General features: G+C 47.3%; 3 protein-coding genes across 3 annotated transcripts; 2 read left to right on the top strand and 1 right to left on the bottom strand.

Moving 5' to 3' along the window:
- The first annotated feature begins 5,122 nt into the window (after nucleotides 1–5,122).
- On the top strand, nucleotides 5,123–6,743 carry F4812DRAFT_55963 (uncharacterized protein). Its single transcript, XM_047939196.1, has one exon. The coding sequence runs from the start codon at nucleotides 5,420–5,422 to the stop codon at nucleotides 6,443–6,445; it is 1,026 nt and encodes a 341-aa protein (XP_047789559.1). The 5' UTR covers nucleotides 5,123–5,419; the 3' UTR covers nucleotides 6,446–6,743.
- Nucleotides 6,744–13,154: 6,411 nt separating this feature from the next.
- Nucleotides 13,155–15,171, bottom strand: F4812DRAFT_431834 (uncharacterized protein). Its single transcript, XM_047934466.1, has 2 exons — nucleotides 14,813–15,171; nucleotides 13,155–14,752 (listed from the first exon to the last, which is right to left on the bottom strand). Exons 1-2 carry the CDS (start codon nucleotides 14,889–14,891, stop codon nucleotides 13,551–13,553), a joined length of 1,281 nt encoding a protein of 426 aa, XP_047789558.1. The 5' UTR covers nucleotides 14,892–15,171; the 3' UTR covers nucleotides 13,155–13,550.
- A 305-nt stretch (nucleotides 15,172–15,476) lies between these two features.
- F4812DRAFT_460089 (uncharacterized protein) lies at nucleotides 15,477–16,451 on the top strand (the record flags this gene model as incomplete). The annotated part of the gene is made up of 1 exon (XM_047937649.1): nucleotides 15,477–16,451. One exon carries the CDS (start codon nucleotides 15,477–15,479, stop codon nucleotides 16,449–16,451), a length of 975 nt encoding a protein of 324 aa, XP_047789557.1.
- Nucleotides 16,452–16,568: the final 117 nt, after the last annotated feature.

The raw sequence follows: 16,568 nt of genomic DNA, 5'->3' as shown, positions 1-16,568 counted from the left end.
ATTGAGCTGGATAAGTACGGCTGTATCTATTAAACGGTATGTATGCGGCTACCGTAACCCCCTATCAGACGCTAATGAACGTTGTGATGTGCTGGCAAGCCGCAACGTGGAGATCTAGGTCCATGCACTAGAGAGCTGTGTAACGAGCACAGCCACATTTCCCCGGGGTCATGTATTGATGTCTTACCTACAATCCATCAGGTTAGGTAGGTAGGTACCTAAGTATCTTAGGTAGGTACACCGTACACGTGCTTTTGCACGTCCAAAAGAAAAATCGACAGGGAACCGGGAGCCTACCTGTGATCGGCAAGGTCCCCGCATAGAAAAAAAAAAAAAAATAAAAAATAAAAAATAAAAAAAAAAAATAAAAAAAAAAAACCAAGTTGAGGTATTAGTTATCTACTTGCCTGCATACCTAACCTAAGGTATCTGCATCTTTTCAGCTTCACATGGATTTGGGAATAACTATTCCTACGACGATCATCTTAGATATCGTGTATCAGAAATAGTGCCTATCCATCCACCTGGGAACTCTGCAGACTTCTTCGTAACGTGATGCTTGTCATGCATGCCCTTACAATTAGATAGTTGGAATTTCCACAAGTTGGTAACATGAGGTAACTTTACACTACCTAGGCAGTTGCCTTGTATCTATAAGTGTGGAACCCGTTGATGCGAACTACCGCGGAAGTACATAGTACCTCTACTAGGTACTTTATAGAAAAGCAAGGGTCTCTTTTTAAAATGCCGAGCTTGCGCCACAGTGAGGATAGAGATCGAGTTAGTTTTCAAATGTTGCATGGATGGATACATATGTATTCATCATGTGGACATTTCTATCTTAGTAGAATTCTATTATTGAATTAGGTCTTTTGCGGTGACGATTTCGGTATTGGCGAGATCAGAATTCATGATTCTATACGAAGTATCTTCTCACGTTTAAAGGAGTTATTTAGTACCTGTTATTGGGGTTTGCCTATAAGATACCTTCCATGTTATTACTTGAGTTAATAAACATGTGATAATATAATTCGGTACCTAGGTAGGTAGGAGGTAGGTAATATATTAATTTAAATGGAATTCACTGGACATCGTTGCTCTGATAAAAGTCGCCATTGCGCGTCCCGCCTTGTAAGGGGGTTAATGCTGCCCTAACAGACTGGCCGCCGTGAAGTTCGTGACATAAGGGACGGCTGACTGGATCGGCCTGGCGGCTGCTCTTACACTCAGTCCCCACCGATATATCATAGAAACCACTGATGATTGAGCTGCATGTAAGCAGACGCGATGCAAACGAAAATATTCCCTCGAAGCTTATTACGATAGATGGTATAGAATAGACGCAGCCGGTCATGAAAACGTCGCCATTGGGTTGCCTCCCATTTGTATCTCTCTACCTTGCGGTTCTAATAGGCTTTTGTTTGGTCCGTGAAGAAGCGCATGTTGGTGGAGAGTTGGTGGAGACATGGAAGTCGGATCCCCTGTGCTCCCGAGAAGATCCGTTACAACGGGACGTCATGAAGCGATCTCTGTATCTTAGATTTCTTAGGTAGATAGATAGACAAACAAGGAACTTCAATGTTGCACACGGGATTCATGTTTAGAAGCGACGTGGCTTGTCACTGCTAAAAAAGCGAGTGTAGGTGTGAGGCGGCAAGGCACGGAATTGTGGATCACGGAGAGGCCGTTGCTAGCCTGCCGATGCGCAAGAAACTTGAATACGTACCAGTACTTCGTACTTGCGATTAAAAATACCTAGATCGAGACGCACGGGCCGCAACACGATATGCACGAGCCACACTGGGACATCGATGGTCAAGTGACTTCCGCAACCAAGAATTGTATGTATGTACCTAATGTATCTACATTTGTACCTAATCTACACTAAAATTATATCCCTTTTGCTATGTTTACCAATCATTATTTTCATTCGACTATCATCTTTTTTTTTCGGCCAATTGAATTATCTGTATCAGATATTGACTGACCGAGACAGGTGAGCAGATATCTCTAATTGTCTTCGGGGATCCGTGTTGATCCTGTCTACTCTCGGAGAGGCGGAGGAGAACGTCGCGAGTTTGGGCCACATGACCGATTCTCTGCTGGAAAAGCTTAGGTTCGGCATTACTCGATCATGTAACATGGCCTAAAGCTATGATGTCCACGCCCGAAATGAGTTATACACGCAGGAGCCGCGCTGTCCAACAGGCGGCTGTGTTTTAAACGCCTACGTCGACGTGACGAAGCTTTAAATCGCTCAAGATCGGCCTAGTGAAATTGAGGAGTCGGCGGGCTCCTCTGTCAATGTCGACGGGGTTATCAACTGGGTCACGATACAACCGAAGGATCCCGAGGCCCTTAATATACAATATTTCAAAGGTTTGGTCTGGACTCCCAGTGTAACCGAAGCCGATATTCCGGAGCGGGAACTAAGTTTGTTAGTCCTAAACGATGCCGTAAAAGGGCATTGGTGATATTCCGGATGAGGAAGCAAATACTGTAGATAGGAGACTGGAGAGGATCCCCTTTTTATCAAACCCCTGAGGCTCCTTTCATGAAACACGAATTGGACTTCGTTTCTTTTTTTTCTATTTTCTCAAATTATCATTCGCTTATTCTTATCCTTATTTTCCGTTTCGCTCACGTCTAGACTCAAATGTCCCCAGAAATACCATCTTGATGCTTCCCTGATTCTGTCCATTTTATAGCCAATGGAAATTCGACCATGAATCTTCTTTCTCCACTTCAGTGCTTTTCCGGTTCGCATGAGTCTACCAATCACATCTCAAAACAGCTAATTTACATCGACACATCTCAACTCACCTTCTGCCACTAACATGGATTATAACCTGGACAGATGCCATCGACTGGCTCTCATTCAATATCGATATTGCTCTAGCTCTCGTCAGACTTTGCTCGCTTTTTGCTCTTCATCTCCATCAGGCAATATACACGCGCAATCTGGACCCCATCTTGTGGTGCCTCTTATTGATGTATGCTCCATCGACTAGCTCCTTGACGCTGTAAGCGCCTCTATGAGAGTACAAGATGGCTCGTTCGCCCTTGCAGTTATTCGGCTTATGGATGCTGTACCCCAGATACAGTACTCGGCGGATCCATCTCGTCTTCTAGGACCGACCGGTAAGAAGCCCGAGGCGAGTGTCGTTTCTGCACATGGCTCGAAAGGGAAGAAGGACTTCGGTTCTAGTACTAGTCTTTTTCCATATTGAGGCGTTCTTATGGCTTATCTACTAGGTTTCAGATTACTTGCTGAGGCGACGATGCTTCATGTTATCTCCTCGCTCATATGCAAGTCATCAGGAGCTGCCCCAGAATATAGCAGCATCGCATTGCAGCTCCAGGATTCTGTGAGGTTTTTACTGGTTGACTCAAAGGATGCGCCTATTATCAAAGGGATGCCATCAGTCGATCAATATCAAGCGATGTTTACCAATTATTCCCCAGCCAGTTTCAACTCTCCTCCAATGGACAGAAAGCGGCATGTTGCATTGATACGGCAATTTCCAGAGACGTTCCAAAAGCTCTAGACGATCTCCTTATAGCGAATTGGTCCTTTCATATCGGCCGTCTGTGAGGCACGTTCTTTTATTTCATCTGACTGGCTGCTGCATTGGTTACCATATGGGCTTCTGGGTCATCTGCGCTTAGCAGCATGCATGACTACAACAACGAGGCTCCTTCGGTACTAGATAGAGCTGCAGCTTGCTCAAGAAGTTCATGCATGGAAAGGGTGATCTCGTAATTGGTATTATGGCGAACCCTGCGATATGCAAGAGAGATGCGATATGGCACTTTAATATTTGCAACTTGATTCTAACTTAGGTAGTTTCTAGGACTAACTGAGATATCACATTTATAGATTCGACAGTGTGCTTATTTATTATCTAAATGCGACGTTAATGTATGAATATCACATCTCGAAAGAATCACCGAGGAAAGGGGGGGGGGGGTTAATATTTCTAAAAGCCAATATGGAACTAGTTCCATTATAGATGGGCCGATGAATAAGAAATGTTAGGTTAGGTAGTGACGATATCGGTACGTCTTTTTTCGGATGAAACAGATGTACCAGCCTGGATAGGGTATACGACCTTTTGGACTACCTATAGCTCTTTTTTTACGGAGCGTTTTCTACCTACTACGTGACATTATTAGAAGTGATATGAAGCGGGACGAGAGAAACAACCCGATACCAAAAAATCTAGTTAGGTATTCATAAATCGGAATAGTTACAGTACCTATGTACCTACCTGCTTCATAAAACGAATGGAATTATATCCCAAGATATGTAGATCTAAACCAAAGATTCAAAGGGCAAGAATAGGAGAAACAAGAAACAGTTGATGTTTCCTAATTGAGATTGAGGTTGTATGTGTGTGTGTACGTACCCAAAGTACCGGGTAAAGCGGGCAGTACCTGTGGATATATTGGTGGGCTCTTGTACCGGTACAATACCATCAGATTGTGGCCTAGTGGGAAATCGAGTTTTTGCGCAGAGGCTAAGGTTTGGAGGGTTAGAGCACTGGGTTAGAGGGTTAGAGGTTTAGTGGCGCTGCACTGGCCACACTGCAGCATTTTCAGCTCGGGTTGTTCGATGCTAGTTCTCCCATTTGCTCTGTTAACTCTTCAAGCATATGCAAGTCGCATATACACAGCCCACTCGCAAAGTGCAGTGCTACGATGGCTCCTCTTTTGCCGCGCATGACTAGGGTGCATCGGCCGTGGTATCGGTGGATTATTCTTGATGATGCATGCCCTGCGTTGCCTCGTTCTGCGGATGCTACCTGGCGCTACCTAACCTGACCTGCCTGACCTGCCTGACCTACTTGACCCTACTTGACCCTACCTGACTTTACCTGGCGTTGGTGGTGGTTCCTAATGCAAGACAGTGGACACATCTATGAGCCATGCAAAAGGGACCGTAGTGCATACCATCCCATTACCAGCTAGGAATGCTCCGAGGGATTGGTGAGGGTGAGCAGGGGGACCGAAGACCGAATATACTATATTGTACGCGGCGCGCCGAGGGTGAGAGAGGGGAAATAAAAGAAAAGTCTGAAGAACAAGAGACCAAAAAAAGGATTTTACTATAACACACCCCCTACACCCGCAACACGAGTTTCTCACCCTCCTCTTCCTTCTTCACGAGCTACTCGTCCACCGTTCTCTTCTTCTTATTTGCGGTCGTAGGCGTATGCGTATGCGCTAATCCCCAGTCCTGGGAACGCCTAGTATTTCTGTGCCGTCTTTTTATTATTATTATTATTCGTCTTTCCCATCTTACTGACCCCCCTCCCCTTTTCTCCCCCCCTCTCTTCCGTGAGCCCTCTCCACTACCTTAGGGTTATTCCTTGTCGCATCTATTCTGTCCCTCCTCCGGAGTCTACAGTACTACACAATGCCCCCACAACTGTTACCGGCTTCGGCTGCCGCTTTTGCGCCGCGAGCTTCTTCCGTCAACGTCGTCCTCGGCTCCAAAGTCGAGCCCTGGCTAACCCAAACTCTAAAGCGCATCAACAGAGTCAAGAGGCCGCTCAACAGCATACCACAACACCAAAGATGCCTAACCGAGACACTCTCGTCGCCAAACGCCATCTGGACTTTGACATCCTTGATGTTGCCTAAGGCTCCCGAGTCCGAGCTACGCCAGGATTCTAATCCGCTAGTAGAGGCCATATTTAACTATCAACTAATACATATCGAGGCTTACATCGTTCATGTTGATATGGTATTACGGAATGAAGTCGCTTATAAGTTGACGCCCGACTCGATAGAATCTCTTATCGAATATCACAAGGATATCTACTGCGTCAACGCCAAGGCCGACACCTATGATTGGCCCGAGAAGGAGCAGCACGCCAAGAAATTACACGAGGACTTCGTTCAGGCTATTAACAAGTTCGTTTATAGAACTCATGTTTCTGCCCTTGAGGGTTTGGAAGAGGAGGGCGCTGGGGAGTTATTATGTGGAAAGAGTGAGGAAGTAAAGAATAACATTATGGGATTGCTAAACAAGCCGCTACTCCCGCCGCCGCCGAAGATCGTCGACGTCATCCGTCAACCACCGTTACTACCTAGTTCGCCGCTGGGCGCGAATATTTGGTCGCAGTCTATGCATTCGCCTTCCGTGCCCGCTCCGGTTGAGCCATGGAGAATTCTACCCTCTAGCCCTAACGCTACCTCAGTGGAATCGACCGCGCCGATATGGGCTAATATGACACTGAATGAAATTCAAGTGACTTCACCGGGCATACCGTACAGCCAACCGTACTCCACGGCCGGAATGTTCTATAGCTCGCCGATGGTGACAGCTCCAATCCCGGCGCTGCCACTCCCTAGCATGTTGGCGTCGCAGTGCGGTGTAGGCGCTGGATATAATAGTTTCGGTTGGGATCGATATCACGAGTATACGACGACCATATGACAATCACCGCCTCCCGCGGGGGATCGCATGCCAGTGACAACAACCTCTTAGGAGCCTCTGGCTTCAGATGGTGATTTCGGTTCTCGTTTCCTCCAATTCGAAAAAGATATCTGCGGCATAGATCTCATCGCGTCCCAGGGCATTCCGGCGTTTTGCATCGATCAGGAGCGAGTTTTTTCGACTGTTCTGGCATATATAATAATCTCGGGGTTTCTTATTTTCTTGTTCTCTTTCTTTTTTATTTGGCAAGCGAGCGTCTGTTTTTATAGGGTATACCTTTACATCATCACAACCGCCAGCTCGGTCACAATGCTGTATTTCTCCTTTATTTATTTACTTTTTTACCACATGGCTGGGACTCGGTGGGTATCTGATCGCATTTACAAGTAGGGCAGGGCCTCGAGATATGGGAGGCTGGATTTTCCTTTTCTACGTTAAAATAAGAGGTATACGCAGCAATGCACCCGATCATCGCCCGGCAAAGACCTGGACAGGACAAGTTTTTTCGATTATCACGTTTTTGATTTTCCTCTCATTTTACGGCATAAAGTGGCTTTCTTAGACAAAGATACCCCGACCGACCCAAGCGCGGAATTATGGGCGATAAAATTCGGCCGTATAATTCGCACCCTCGCTTCAGGAGATATTATTCATTCTTTTCCCGGGATCCGGCTTCATGCGTTACGATTTATGAACGACCTAATGACGAATATTTCCACGAGCTTAATGACGACTTCCCCGACGACAAGGGCTTTATTCAACTAGACGTTGAGCCTTCTCTTCGAATCGAGAAATCCCATCAAAGCGACATTGGATTATTTGAATGGAAGATGCAAAGGACTGAGTCCCGTAGTTGCATTTTACACGGTCGGTTCTACACGCGTCGCATCGAATCCGAATCAAAGCAGATTATCCGAGATACTGCTACCCAAGGCAGACACTGGTTGTCACCATGCCAAGGCCCTTTGCATATTCTGGGTTGCGCCGTGGCAAGATCGGTAAGCAAACCGGAATGCAATGGCCGGGACCTGAAAGCAAGGTGGGAGGGGAAAGATCTCACGATCACAAAAAAGAAGCTGGGCATAATTTGGAAATCCTTGCTGAGCAAGGAAATGCGGAGCCCTTTATCGCCGTCTTTGCCCGCACGTCACTAGATCCCATTAGCTCATCCTTCGGAATGACGCCTCTCCTAGAGACTCGACTAAGCGCCGCGCCGAGTTAGGTACACGACGCAGCGGCCCTACCAACTTCTGGTAGACATGCTCTGGCATGTAGGCGGCTGGGGCAGTTGGTGAAGGGAGGTGGGCTGTTTCTTGGAGGGATGGAGGACTAGGAATGATGCGCGGCAAATTGTAGCATCGTCTCACTACATCCGGATCTCCCGGCGCGAACGAAAGCTCCGCCGATTGAGTAACGGTGAGCCGCACAGGGAGATACGTTGCTGCGCAAGTATCAACTAGGTGGCATGAGACGCTGGATTAAAGAAAGTCGTGTCGGCAGTGGCCCTGGAGGCCATTATCAAACACCGTCGGCATACACGGTCAAAAAAAGCTCCCCCCTGCATTGTTTAGTTTGAAGTCACAATAGTATATCTACTTAGGTAGTTAATTGAACATTATCAAGTTCATTGAGCCACCTGTGTCACAACTCACCACGTTCCGTTCCCAAATAGATCGACAACAACTAGTACTGATTGATAATTGTTAGGCCCCTACGCGTGGGGCATGCATGAGCCAGAGAAACGTAACACTCTATCACATGCACTGCGCCGTTCAAACTCGGTCGTTGGGATGTTTTGGACTTGCCTTTCCGGTGCAAACGGCCCTTCGCTGTTAATCCGGATACACATACAGATACATACCTAATACACACCCACCAAGGAGTAAGCCCTAGGAGGTGATGTTCTAGTTAGTTCGCATGCGCGTCAGCGACCAAAACTGAAAGCAAGTCAACAAGCCACAAGTTACTGTCTAAGCTTAGGTTAAGTTAGGTTAGGTCAGGTATTCTGTAATTTTTTATTTTTTTTCTCTCTCTCCTCTCTTACGGTAGGGTTAAGAGGTAGGTAGGTATGCCACGGCGTATGACCACGGCTAACTTAGGGTGCGGCCGCAACCGCATATAATACCTAAGAGAGTGGAGGTGGAGGTGGTTTCAGTATACGGTATAGACGGAGACTACGAAACGGTATAGGTATATCCGGAGTTGCGAAACCACATACGGGTTCCGGTTCCGTAATAGGGAGCAGGGCCGATGGAATGCCTGAAAGATGTTTATCGCGAAGATCTCGTCATCATCCTCATCGTCATCATTGTTATCGTCAGCATCATGCCCGGATTAGGTAGGTACTGTATCTAGTTAGGCTATATCTTTCCCCTTTTTTTTATTTTATTTATTTTTTATTTATTTGTTATGTTCCTCTTACCTTTTCGGCCTTGTTTATGATTTTAGTTTTACTTGTTTACATAGCATAATATCGGGCTTGGTTGGGGCAAAATGTGGGGGATCGTCGGGACCTGCCAAGCGCTGCTACATACGATACCGTTAGGTATCATGCCCATACACACATCCTACCTAACTCACGTTGCTTTTCACGATGCATATAGGGTACATTAGGTACCTACTACCTACCTAATATTTACCTGGCGTATTCATAGCCTAATGCAATGCACGCGGATGGATGTAGGGTCACGGCAGAGAGCGACCAACATGCCGACCCGCATACAGGATACGGAATATATCGAATAAGAGGTATAGGCTCACCCCCCTTTTCGAGACTGCCGGGTATACTTTACCATACTACGTAGAATAGCATACCACATAGAATAGCATATTACGTAGAATAGAAAGACGAAAGGGGACATATGGAACTATGTAGGTGACGTAATACTAATCATCCCTCATCTATTCACCTATTCACATTGCCATTACTTTCGATACCATGTGTTTCACGTTAGGTATTAGTAGTATACCTAATGCTAGGGCTATGCATTGCCGTCTTAGGCGCAAGGTGCGTGGTGGTCTAGACGACACGCGCGTCTGCAAGGCGTAGAAGGGGGAGTTCGGAGTTGCACACCAGTACACACACACACGCGCACACACGCACAAAAGGTCTTCTGACGGCCGCGTTGTTCCCGAATCCTTTTTAGGTGCTGACAGCTACCCAGAATAAGGCGTGCATGAGGCATATTGCAAGGCTCGACGATAACAGCCCTATGAGCCTTGGTTGTGCATATCTTACGAGGAAGGCAGAAGAAAAAAACAAACGCAAATGAGGTAAGCCCTGCCGTTGCAATATGTGCGGCTGAGCCCCCGGGCCTAGAAGAATACCTTACATATCCCCCCTTTTTTCTTTTTCTTTTTTAGCCATCCGAGTACAGCAGATAAATTGGAGTACCGTCGGCGATGCGCATTGGTCGCCGTACGAGAAAGTAAATGAAGAGAATGAACACCCAAAAAGCTTGCTTGCTTGCCTTGGGTACCAGGGAGCTAGGTTAGTAAGATTCGAGGAGTGAAGGGTGCGACGCTGGACACGGGAGTGCCCGAGAGTCTAATCAACTGCACCGCTACTTTCTCCAGATTATTGGGAAACTTTAATCGACAACCCGTCGTTTCGTCTCATTTTTTTCTTTTCTTTTCCCTTCTCCGTGTCATGCTACTACTGTCATAATCTTATCTTGGGGGCTAGAAGGGTTTCACTGTACGAGCCATGTGGATAATACTTACCTACACGAAAGCCTTGTCGGAGACAGCTTACTACCTAAGGTATAGGATACAGACCTGCAGAAGCTGATATCAATATCCGTAATCGATCCAGCCCTGCAGATGTCCTGCAACTTTAGGCTCACTATTCACTATTCAGATACCTACCGGCATACCCACAGGTAAGCCGGTGGGCGCATTTCCACTCGTATAGGTAATGCAAGAAGACATACAGAGTGAGAACGATACCTAGCCTCTTCGCTATTAGGTACACCTCTTCGATTTCGAGGTTGAAAAGAACGCAATGGCGCGGCAGGAGGGGAGTCACAACAGAAAAAAAAAACATCACGAGTAAACAAGGCCAGACCCGTTGACCGCTAATTCCTAAAGGCGTCGTACTACCTACAGTACACAGATTCACGAGCGGACGGATATTTCAGGGCGGACAGCTAGCTGGGCCGGCCAAGGAAGATGCAGCCGGGTAAGCAGTGAGCGTTGCAGGTATTATCTAGATCATGCCACCGGCTGTACGTCTGTCAGTCTATAGCCTTGCATAGCATACCGAAAGGAGACGCTGACTGGCGTAATGTATTATTATACATGAAAAAGTCGATGACAACACTATTCTGGGAAGTCAAGTAAATAGTGTGTTAGGTATCTATCTATCTATCTACCTACACGTCCTTAGCCCGAGATATGCAACATACTTGCCACCGCCGATCCTTTGGGACGTAGGTAAATATTGCTCTGGACCGGCGGTCAGCTCTAACATTCGAGTCCTACATATGTATGTATGTATGTATTATTCAAAGGCAGGTATAAGGAGTTAAGTTATATTAAATACCTATGGTCAGAATAAATATCTCAGCCGTGCCTCCGCAGTGCGCGTATGGCGTTGATAAACATATGACAGCGTTCGAGCAACCATCTCCCCCCCTTCTTGTGTGCCGTAATATCAGATTTGAGTTATTTCCCACGGCATTTTTTCCGAGGGCGTAAGACAGGTAACAGGTACCTAAGGTAAGTAACTAATGCATGAGTCTAGATGTTTTCCGACCCCAATGACGTTTGTTGCTGAAACGGCCGTGCATAAACTCCAACTCCCCCACAGCACCACAGTAGGTGTTGAGATTTCCCGCAGCTCATCTTATTTTTTTTTGAACCTTGACAGTCCTAGCTACCTGATAATGAAAAGCATTGAACTTAGGAGGATTTTAGCAGTCTCTGGTTCTTGTGGGCAACGCAGCACAGGATGTGCCGTTGGGAGATTCAAACCTCAGCTCCGGCCTTATCTCGGTGAGAAGGACGTTTACTAAGGTTTAGATAATAGCTCACATCGTAGTATGGATACATCGTCACGATCCATAGGCCTTAATAGGATTGTCGTTAGCCCTAACGCCTGTTGAATCATGTAACGGTCAGCTTGTTACCTAGCATCTGGGTTAGCTACAAGGTCGTTGGTTAACTCGTAGTAATGCGTACATCTGCGCCAGATCAACGATTTCCCACAGTTTGGTCTCCGAATTTCTCATTTGTACTTAAGGTAAGATTTGGTGGCGTCCCTGAGACCTGCCATGGCCTTTCAGGGTCTAAGGATATTACTCTCAGAAGGTTTGACTTCTCAAATCTCCCTAACCCAACGAGCAGTTTACTAGATAGCATAGACTGACTGAGGCACAACTTACTATAGATGGCTCATGTGAAGGCAAACTTGGGAGCATAAATAAATCGTAACCATAGTCCTATACTAGATAGCTTTTTAGGCCTACTACGTCCTAACATAAGTTTCCGTGTCCCTCACCCCTTTCTCCCTCCAGGTAAGCCAACTAAGAAGCCGTCGAATGGAGGTTGCGGAAAGATTAGCTTAAGATACAAGAACTATATTTCTTAATCTTCCCATCTATATTCTGTGTATGCAGGTCTTAGTAATATATACAAGGGTGGTTAATGGTTGTCAGGAGAGCAATAAGGGGTTACCTTAGGTACCTAGGTAGTTACTGTAAACAACGTCTATATAGAGGTGACATCCCTCTGCATGCTTGCTGTTATACTACTTGCTAAAAACTCTTAACTTTCACTTTGCGCAAATGTGACAGCTTAGCGATACTGAGCTCTATTCTATTAACTATCGTTCTTCCATGTATGCGTATCTGAAAGAACCCACTCCACGAAGTACGACATTTAAGTAACAAGGGTGATATGAGCACATTATACAGTTTACAAGTTGAAATCGCCAGGTATATGTAGTGTATATGCTCTGTTCTTCGTATGCTATAAAGCTCGATTTACCTGCTTCGTTATCTCGTGGACTAATGACTGTCTGAAGACCTACCGGTCGATCGCTTATAAATGTTATACATTCCGCAGGAATATAGATCCTTAATTCTAGCTTCCGAGCAGTGCCTAGGACGAAAATCGCGATGCTTCGAATCCCAACGGCCGCTTCGTCGCAGCATGCCGGTTCGAACGGTAACGCACCCTGGCCTCACGGATACTAGCGCAGAATGACAAGATGAAGGTCTCAACACAACAAACCCATCTTCTTCCTATCTAGAGCTCCTCACTGCCCTGTCCGTGCGACATCGAAGCCCGCCAGTCCTGTCTGCGCCAAAGGGCACGGCTTTGGGGGGAGGGGGAAGCTACCGTCCCACCACCACCAAAAGGCTTACCTACGGTAGCTCGCAGGCCATGATCTGGCTGATACAAGGAACCATGTCTAGATACCTAAGTACGACATCCGAGGCCATCCTATGTGCTTCCAGTCCTCTGCTTAACTCTCGGGTTGCCGGTGTCCTGTGTATGCGGACAGGATCCAGCCGTACCGCGACGTGCGGGATTATTACTAACTGCTCCAACGGCAATAGCATGCAGCGTCCCTGGCAGTATGTACAGATTTACGGCGAGCAAGTCCTCGTCTTCAATATGCAAAAGATTGGCTCTATACGAGACGACACGAATTTGAGGTATACCGACACGTGGGAACTGAGTACCTAGAATTAGACCAGTTCGAGAATAAGATTTAACCCCCCCGGAGGTATAATCATTTTGTATGTAGTGTAGTTGATATAATTTAGTGGATTCTGAGACGCTCCTGAGTCCATGGTACTTGTTCCTTGTCGGAATAGGGGTTCACTTACGATTACCGTACAAGACATTTATGTATGGCCATAACGAGAAATAATAAGGGGAATTCATACAGAACAAACTTCGTTTAGCTCATATCCACAAGTCAAAACCCCCGGAATACCCACCAGGCATAGGATGCCAAAGGCACAATAAACAATCAAATGCTAATAATATAGTTCTATCAGTGCTTGCGTGACAACATTACAGGTCCTATAGTTACAGTAGTATCTCTTGCTCCAACATTTCTTTCTTTCTTTTTTCTTCTTTCTTTTAGGTAAATTCATAAAACGAGTCTGCCTGGCTCTCCTTCTAGCACCGTCTTGACTCTTTGCAGGAAGACCTTAGCTCTCTTCTCCTCGGTCTTTGGCACGGTGAGACTGAAAATATTAGAACCAGTCGAGATCCCGCCGTGCGGACCGGTCTCTCGCCGCTTCGGCGTGGACGGTTTCACCGAGCCAGCGAGGAAATCGATAATGTCAACTTGCTTCTTGGGCTTATGTGCGACGCCAGTGACGGACGGCGAAGGAAAAGCAGAAATTTGAGGCAGGTAATGGCCGCGAGAACCTTTCTGACTAACCTTGTCCAGTCCCAGGACTTGATTAAACAGCTCGTCAGCTGATGGCTTATAGTTCGATGGTAAGGGTAGTTCGTCATTAGCTACTTCCGTGGCCCTCGCTACGAATATTGACAGCGGGATGAAGGTGTCGAGAGTATCCTCAATCTTCTTCTGGACTTTTATCACCGTCGCGAGCGATATGGGTAATGATACTACTAAATCTTCGGGGATAGGGATCTCCGGTGCTGCAGCCTTCTCCCCCTTCTTAGGGGCTTCCTTGGGAGCAGCAATCTTAACGTTAGAGAGGTCAAGGTGCGAGTTATGATCAAACCGCGCCTTAATCTCTCCAGGTCTAGCAGAAGGTGCGCTACCGATATATGCGAGGACGTCACCCTTGAGCAAGCGTCCAGCGGGACCAGTGGGCGTTATTTCGCCTACGGCGGATTCATCCAGCTTGTGCACCTTTATCAAATGCTCGACTGATGGGTATAGAGGGTATTTCTGGGGCGGTGCTTTCTCTCCAGTCTTCTTCGGTTCGCTAGTCTTCTTCTCTGGTGCGGCACTCTGCGACTCCTGCTTGCGCTCGGGTTCCTCCTTCTTGGCTTCCTTCTGCGCAGGTTGTTCGTCGGCGGGAATCTCCAGTGAGTTGATGTCGTCGCCTGCCTCTGCCAGGACACCAATTCGAGTGCCGACCTGTACGCTCTTGCTTCCATCTCCCTGAGTAATTTTTACGAGTATCCCGTCCTCTTGCGCTTCGACATCCATGGTCGCCTTGTCCGTTTCGATCTCGAGCAGGACGTCACCGGCAGAAAATGATTCGCCCTCCTTGATCTTCCAGTTGGCGATATTGCCTTCCGTCATAGTGGGGGATAGAGCCGGCATGGTGAAGTTCTGCGCCGCAAGCGACGCAGCGGAGGTACGAAAACCTATGCGAAATTTGTTAATTTATACATGCAAGATAGTTCTAAATAAAAAGATTAAAATACCTCGACTTGCGGCATCTTTGGCAACCCGTCGGCTTATAAGCCGTGTTGTTAGGCGGGTGGCTGTTGCGAAAGATGCCATTATTAGCTTCTTAGAAAGAAAGAAAGAAAAAGAAAAAAAAAAAGGAAAGAAAAAGTGAAGCTCAATTGAGCTTTTTTCCCCTTCTCTTTTCGTTAAAACGGAATCCCGATTCGGAGCTTGACGAACAAATGTTACGGGTTGAGCTTGTTGGGGATTCTCCGGCCTCAACCGAATAATTATCGGAATTGAAAAAGGCAACGCTATAAAGTTTTACCGTTTCCTATCCCTCAGCGGAACTTGGACGGATCCCTGTAGGGCTCCCGAGGTTGAGGTTTATCAGAAAGGATCCACTAATAAGATGTACAATACATAGTACATACGACATAGGTACATAGTACGTGCGATTAAGCCTTAAGAACAGGGGTTTGGGATATAGTAGGACAGGTACGGATTATCGATAAGAAATAATTATCAAATTTAGCTCCGCTGAAGCTCTATCAAATCTATACCATCCCACCATCCCACTATCCCACCTTGAAGTAGAAACTTACTATATACAACCACTACAGGTATATTGTCGCTCTTTACTTACCAGTTACCTTCGGCAATTATGTCAATTGAATTAGTCAATTTATAATACACCAGATGCCGATACCTATATCCGCTTCCCGGGGGTGTGCCCGCCCTATATTTACGCTCCACAGCTCCCTAAGGCCATCATCTCTCCGAACCGCTAAGGTCCCGCAATGGCTTCGGCCAAGTTCCGCTCAACCATGCGGTCGATCATTCACGACGACAGGCATTAGATCTGCATTCGCGAAGCCAAATCCCACAACACCTATAAAGCCCTCTCCCCCGTCTCCGGCAAAGACCGTACAAACTCCGCTCCTAAGCTTTGCGCAGAAACTCGCAGACAAGCCGTCGCCAACGACCTTGTACGAAGCAGCGCCCCATAGAGTCTTTCTGTTCTCGAGTTACACCGCCGGCGCGTTCTTCGTGGGATGCGCTGCTATCAACATCATCCTAAACGTCTATAACCAGCCGGAAGGGCTCCATTGGATCGTTAGCGTCGGGTTCGGCACCATGGGCATACTCCTAGCCGCCGCCGGGACCAGATTCGCCCTGATGCCCGCGGGCATGATACGCTCTATCAAGGTGCTACCGGCCAAGTCGGTCAAGACGTCCGACTCCGCCGCAGCGAAAGCAGCAGCGCGGGCAAACCTACCGGTGCGGCTCCAGATCGAAGCGCGGCGCTCGGTGCCCTTCCCGGGGGTGCCGCTGCGGCGCATACAGGTCGACCCGAGCGACGTGGTCATGAAGGCGCCGCTGTACAACCGCAAGGCGCCGCTGTCCGAATACGAGAAGATGCAGCTGAAGAAGCAGGAGGAGGCGCGGCGCAAGCAGGAGCGCGAGTACGAGATGAACCACCTGATGACGGCGCCGTTCCGGCACGCCAAGCAGGCCTTCGGGCTGCTCTTCAGGAACTTCCGCCGCGGCCTGACGGGCGAAGGGTTCGCGCCGATATACGTCAATGGAACTAAGTATAAGCTCGACATCACGTCGGCCTACGTGCTGGAGGAGGGACGGGCTCTGGATAGGATCGTGAAGATTGAGAAGTAAATCTTAACACTACTTTACCTAGGTACCTACCTTAGGTACCTAAGGTATCCTTCCACGGGAGTAGCAAGATGTAGCGCGTCGTATAGTTGTAAGATGCAACATTGTACAATTAGGATG

This window comes from Daldinia caldariorum (assembly GCF_022478825.1).
Source record: "Daldinia caldariorum strain CBS 122874 unplaced genomic scaffold F4812scaffold_10, whole genome shotgun sequence".
NCBI classification, from domain to species: domain Eukaryota; kingdom Fungi; phylum Ascomycota; class Sordariomycetes; order Xylariales; family Hypoxylaceae; genus Daldinia; species Daldinia caldariorum.
This window is presented reverse-complemented; position numbering and strand designations above follow the sequence as displayed.